This window comes from Oryzias melastigma, linkage group LG4 (assembly GCF_002922805.2).
Source record: "Oryzias melastigma strain HK-1 linkage group LG4, ASM292280v2, whole genome shotgun sequence".
Taxonomy (NCBI): Eukaryota; Metazoa; Chordata; class Actinopteri; order Beloniformes; family Adrianichthyidae; genus Oryzias; species Oryzias melastigma.
In genome coordinates, this window is record NC_050515.1 from 6,814,734 (window position 1) to 6,821,673 (window position 6,940).

General features: G+C 36.6%; 1 protein-coding gene across 1 annotated transcript in view; it reads left to right on the forward strand.

Annotated features, from left to right (window-relative positions):
* Positions 1-6,940, forward strand: part of xpr1a (xenotropic and polytropic retrovirus receptor 1a) — an 86,826-nt gene that overhangs the window by 64,558 nt on the left and 15,328 nt on the right. The window contains exons 4-9 of the mRNA XM_024278941.2: positions 2,520-2,740; positions 2,824-2,973; positions 3,052-3,135; positions 5,373-5,454; positions 5,602-5,789; positions 5,868-6,047. Of these exons, the coding sequence (XP_024134709.1) occupies positions 2,520-2,740; positions 2,824-2,973; positions 3,052-3,135; positions 5,373-5,454; positions 5,602-5,789; positions 5,868-6,047 (905 nt within the window). The remainder of the gene's footprint in view (positions 1-2,519; positions 2,741-2,823; positions 2,974-3,051; positions 3,136-5,372; positions 5,455-5,601; positions 5,790-5,867; positions 6,048-6,940) is intronic.

Consider the following 6,940-nt stretch of genomic DNA (forward strand, 5'->3'; position numbering starts at 1 on the left):
ACCAGGATAAGAGGCTTCACCTTCTCATGAAGGTTCATTAGCTGCTCACAAAGAGCTGCTTCAATGCACCTCAGATTTAAATCTCCACACCAATAAAAAATGTGTTCTTGGTGTTTTCTAACAAGTTCTTGCTGCTTTTTTATAAAAATAGTGGACGTTTATAAAGAAAATTACAATAGCATTTTAGAGTGATTCTTTTTTCAAATCGTGAATCAGGAGAAGAAAAAAAAGCGTTTGAAAATAGCTTCGACATAGCTCCTACAATTGGTGGGACACAAGCTCCGCCCCTTTCTGATGCATCCACTTGTAGACGACTAGACCCATGTATGTCTTTGTTTTCCTTATCTGAGCTGGAATCTATGGAGAGAAAATAGTCCCATCTGATTTGTGTGTGTGTGTAATTCTTGATTTGTAACTCATACAATACATTTTTACAATTGTGTATTCACATGCACAAAACTACAAAATACAATTTTAAATTCCTTTAAATTACATCAGCTTAAAACAAACTACATATTTACAAATCTTTTAACCAATTGTCGGATACCCGTTAATTAATATGCATTTTTAAACACTCATCCCTTTAAAAGAATAAATCACTTCCTCTCTTTAAGGATTTCCAATACTGTCTACATTCCTCTCAGTCATGTTAACACTGAAATCCACCTTAAAGTCTGCGGCAGGCGGGACGGCAGGAAACCACCTGCTCTTTGATTGGACAGTTTGAATGTGGACATCCAATCATGAAGACGTAATTCTAAACCACAACTTCAGGAGATCACACACAATTTTTTTGCTTCGCATCTGCAATAAATGCTCGAAAAAAAAAAAAAAAAACGTTTTAAAATTATTTCACGTATGCAGATCCCTTTTTTACCTAATTTTTTGGTCAGATTTATTTTGATGAACTTGATTTATGTGTGAATGTGCAGGTGTGATTGCAAATCTTTATGGCCTTATTTTAAGACCTTCAACTTGGGAGTTTCTGCAGATCTGATGATCTTCTGCTGTGTTCATGTTGCGATAAGCCGTTATAAAAGAGTCCACAGAGGAGTGCCTGTGACTGGACTGTCACGTGTTCTATAGAATGTGTGTCAGGGTGAGTTTAGGCATCAGAGCGTGAAAGTCACCTGTATACCTTCAACACCAGGAGCTCGGTTGAAGTTTCTCTTTCCCAGACTGTCTGGCATTCATTGAAATAGAATATTTTCAGATTTCAATTCATAATATTAAGAATATTGTTTATCTTTATGTTTTTTTCTTTTTGGATACTTAAGAAATGCACAAATCATAAACTCATTAAGGTGCAAAAATTGCAGTGATGTCCACATTTTCTTACTACTTAGTGCACTATTTATAGCATTCTCCTTTTTTTTGGTGTTGTAATCTAAATTTCCAAAATCCAGTGATGTGAAAATTTCCCAGAAGTCTTTGCAAAAAACTAGTGAAAATCAGTGCCAGCTAATTTGGTGAATATAGACCACAATGCATTGCGTTTGAACGATTTTTCATTCAAAAAAATATATTTAAATACATTTTTATCATCAAAACACAGTGGATTCATGATAGTGTTTGCAAAATATTTATGTTTATTAGTGAATGATGCAACATTTGTTGTTTAAAAGACGGTGTTTTTGTGGTTAGTTAGAGAATAACGACACACTAATGACTAAACTGTTAACATGAATGAACATTTCAAAATCAGATTTATTTATCTTTATAATATCAATTAAATATACAATGATCTTCTAAGTAAAGCTTTCATTTTTTCCAGACAAAATATTGCTTTCTTTAGTGCCAGAATTCATATTTCTAATTATTTCTAACTTGCTCAATGTGCATCAAAATTATGTGAAAAAATGTGTTTTTGCAGCCAAATAAATGTTTTTTTTTCAATTATCAAATTGTAAATCAAATTATGATACAATTTAAGATTAGATCAATTCAGTGATATCCTGTTAACATCTATCAGTTTTATATTTCTGTGCTTTTTCTTCAGGATTTAATACTAATTAAAGAAGAAATTTATCAAGAAGAGAATCGTATTTCAAAATGATATTAAAAAATCTGCGACCCAGAAGTTGCAGATCCTTCTGAAAGCTTGTCGAGGAGAAATTAATGACATGCACGTTACCACCCAGGCCGTGCGTGGTCCCCTCCCATCCTATCTGGATGTATTAACCTACCTCTGACCCGCATAATGGTGTCTTTCGTCGGCAGCATTTACTTGTCAGCTCAGCCCTCATTCATCTTCTCTGTGAAAGGAGCTGAGGAAGAATAGATGGAAATAAAGGTTATTTTTCTTGTCATTTCCTGTCTCTTAGCATAAAGGAAACCTCTTTTTTTCCAAAAAAAATCAATCTTTTAGTTTTAGGATTTTGACATTTTTGACACATTAAAAACACTGACAAATAACTGTTTCATTAAAGCACAACTGTAGATAAATTTGGAATAAAAGTGCTAATTTGTATTGCAGTTTTCCGTATCTTAATGAAAATCTGTCTTGTTGTTTCCTTTAGAAAAGTTAGCAGAAGCACAGAGGCGATTTGCGACCCTGCAGAATGAGCTGCAGTCATCGCTGGACGCTCAGAGGGAGAACAACGCTCCGCCGAGCCTGCGGAAACGCAAGACGATGTTCCACCTGTCCCAGGAGGAGCGCTGCAAACACCATAACATCAAGGACCTGAAGCTAGCCTTCAGCGAGTTCTACCTCAGCATCATCCTGCTCCAGAACTACCAGGTTTTTCTCCACACGTCCTCAGAAAACAGATTTTTTTCAGAAACGTTGTGCCGGAGCAGCCCGTTCTCTGCTTCCTCCCACAGAACCTGAATTTCACCGGGTTCCGGAAGATCCTGAAGAAGCATGACAAGATCCTGGACACCACGCGTGGGGCCGACTGGCGTGTGGCTCACGTGGAAGTGGCGCCTTTCTACACCTGCAAGAAGATCACGCAGCTCATCACTGAGACAGAGGTGCCGGCTGCAGCTGTGAAGCTTTTCTCACTTTCACCTGGAATCAGATCAGACAGGAACCTCCTGTTTTCTGTGCAGACCCTGGTGACCACCGAGCTGGAGGGAGGGGACCGGCAGAAGGCCATGAAGAGGTTAAGAGTCCCTCCGCTGGGGGCCGCTCAGGTCAGCAGCTGGATACTTTTCAAGAAGAGAAGCTTAATAAGTTGATTTGGAGTTTTTCTTCTTAGTTTTATTTAAAAACCCAGTATTTTATAATGCAAAGCAGGAGGAGAGATCTTTGTAGTTTGGCGTTTTGCGTAACTTCAGAAGATGCAAAATGCTGCAGCAATTTATCTTTTCTCCCAGTCAGTCAGGCCTATGGAGCCCTCAACATGACGTTAAAGAAAAACATTGTTCCCTCCCAGAAATGTATAATTTGTGGTCAAAAATGAACATAAGTTGTGTCCACAAACTAGTGATTGTTATTGAAGATATAAAAGTACTATTTTTTTCCCACAAATACCAACTTGTGCATGCAAAAATATAATTTCTGAACACAAATTACTGATAAAATGCTAGTTTGTGGCCACTAAACACTAAAAAGTGCAAACTAATACTAAATTGTGGCCACAAAATGTTAATTTGTGCCCACAAAACTACTAATAAAATACAAATTTGTTCCTACAGTTAATGCATTTGTGCCACAAAATACTCATCTGTGCACAAGTTACTAATAAAAGGCTAATTTGTGGCCACAAAGCACTAATTTGTGTGCATTAATATTAAATTGTGGCCTAAAACTGTTATTATGTGTGCGCAAACTAATAAAATGCTATTTGGTTCCCACAAATTTTGGATTTTTGCCACAAAATACAAATTTGTGCAGACAAATTGCTAGTAAAATGCTCATTTGTAGCAGAGAAACCCAAACACTGATTTGTGAGCACAAATAATAAATTGTTGCCACAAAATGTTAATTTGTGTGCACAAAATACTAATATAATTCTAATTTGTTCCTACAGTTTATGCATTTGTGCCACATAATACTCATTTGTGCAAACAAATTAATAATAAATAAATGCTAATTTGTGGCCATGAAACACACATTTGTGTGCACTAATACTGAATTGTGACCTCAAAATGTTAAATTACAAATACTCATTTGTGCACACAAATTACTAATCTGTGCCACAAATACTAATGTGTGCCCACAACAAACAAATAGTTTATTATTTTTATTGACCTTTATTTAACCATGATAATCCCATTGAGTTTTTAAACCTCTTTTGGAAGAGAGTCCTTGCCAAGAGACAGCCACAAATACTAAAATAATAATTTGTGCCTTTAAATGACTAATTTGTACCAAGAAATTAATCATTTGTGCCACAAAATACTAATTTATGCAAACAAATTACAAATAAAAATCTAATTTGTGGCCACAAAACACTAATTTGTGTGCATTTATACTAAATTGTGGCCTCAAAATGTTAATTTGTGCCCACAAAATACTAATAAAATACAAATTTATGCCTTAAAATTACTAAATTGTGCTTAAATAGTACAAATTGTTTCCACAAAATACTAAATTGGGCACAGAATTATTGATAAAATGCTAATTTGTGGCCACGAAACTCTAATTTGTGTGCATTTATACTAAATTGTGGCCTCAAAATGTTCATTTGTGCCCACAAAATACTAATAAAATATTAATTTGTGTCTTAAAATGACTCATTTGTTCTTAAATATTACAAATTGTTACCACAAAATACTAATTTGGGCACAGAATTATTGATAAAATGCTCATTTGTGGTAGAGAAACACTCATTTGTGCGCAATAATACTAAAGTGTGGCCACAAAATGTTAGTTTGTGCCCACAAAATACAAATGAATAATTTGAAAGAACATTTTTCTTTTTTTTTAATGTCATGTCCAGAGCTCCGTACAGGTCTGTGATCAGCTGATGTGTCAAACACCAAAGGGAGACGTAGACGTTTTAACATTTAAAAAACCCCGCCTCTCCATGATGAACAGATTCTGTTTAACTCCCTTACATTTTATTACATAGTATCAGACTTTATGTCATCTTTTTGCCTTATTATAGGATTTTCATTGCTTGATTTTATCACGTATAATTTGATAATTTTGTTGTTGTTGTAACTTCAAATTTACCTTTTTTGTGTTATAAATAAAGTTGGGTTGAATAGAAACTTGAGGAAACAATGAGTTCACTGATAGTAATTGTGTTTATAAAAAACAATATTACTTTCAGAAGTCATAATTTATCACCATTCCAAATATTTTTTCTGAGTTCATTGTTGACTTGTGGATAGATACATTTTTTAAAATGTATTTATGGTGGAGTTTGAAGCTTTTGGTTTGTGTTTTGGTCTTTTTACGATGTTTTTCCCCCCCTGCTCAGCCTGCTTTGGCCTGGACAACGTTCCGCGTCGGTCTCTTCTGTGGCTTCTTCATTATTCTTGCCGTCACTTTCGTGATCAGTGGTGAGTTGTATTTAAATAAATCTGTTTTCTGTGTATTTTAAAGCTTTTCTTTGATATTTTGACATATTTGATGCATATTTTCTCCTTAAAAGAAACTATCTACTCTGTTTTAGTGATTTGCTGTAACGACTGCTGTTTTTATTGTAGGTGTTGCGTTCATCCGCTATGACAGAGTGTGGCCTCTGGTGCGGATCTACCGCGGCGGTTTTCTGTTAATCCAGTTCCTCTTCCTGTTGGGCATCAACACGTATGGATGGAGACAAGCTGGAGTCAACCACGTTCTTATTTTCGAGATCAACCCCAGGGACAACCTCTCACACCAGCACCTGTTTGAGGTCAGACAGAAACTCAGCCAACTGTTGTTTTCAACAAGGAGAAGAAAGATACAAGTGTTTGTGCTCTCCGTCCTGCAGATCGCTGGCTTCCTGGGGGTCCTGTGGTGCCTCAGCATCCTGTCCTGCCTGTACTCGCAGCAGACCTCCATCCCCATGCAGATCAACCCCCTCATTCTCTACGGCTTTATGGTGCTATTCCTCATCAACCCCTTCAAGACCTGCTACTATAAATCTCGCTTCTGGCTCCTTAAGCTGCTGGTTAGTCCAGTTCATCATTCATACGTGTCTTGTAGGCTTTTGGAAAAAGTGCCAAAGTTGATCCTTTTAATGAAGACTGGAATTCAGGCATGTTCAAAGAAATACAGCGTCACGTGTGCGGCGCTGGGGAGGCGGGGCTGCAGCTGCCTCACCCATCGTCGTTTGGCGTATTTGAACAGGAAACTTGCCGCTTTTTTACGAAGGTAATCATAGATAAGACATTTCTAAATAATTCATTTTTAATTTTAATTTTAAAAAGTATATTCATTTTATTTAATTTATACATTTTCTGAGCTATATTTTTTTCTCCCCTGTCTGCTCGTCACTGGTCGTCACTCATGACTGTTGTCACGGTAGACTGGTCAAAGTTGCGATGAAAATGTAAAGTTGCCGAACAACAAATCTCAGGTTTTACTTGAATTTGCCTTAATAGTTGCAATCGCAGCTTCACAAAATCCTGGAGGGACTGACGCATGTGAAACTTTAAAAAGGAATTTCCTAGGAGGGCTGAACAGCATGCAGCCAGTCCACTATGCACACACTCACAGCGAGCCTGCATGGAGAAACGGCATCAGCATTTCTAAGTTTAGACACAAGCCGAGACAAACCGATTTTTAGATTTTCTGCAATTTGATGAGTTTTAATCATTCTTTAACCGATTCATGAATAATCGTCACATCTTTAACTAAACATATTTTTTCCGGTTGAAATTAATGATGGCGGCCTTTTCCTAAGGTCAGAGGTTGACAAAACTTTGATTGTGGCTGTAGACTTAAATCATCCCATTATAATGACAAAATTCCCTTCGGCAGTGGACTATAAAATAAAACCTCTATGGTCCTTGGAATGGAGTGAAGGGGGGGTTAATCTTTATATTAGGTGAGGCCTGAACA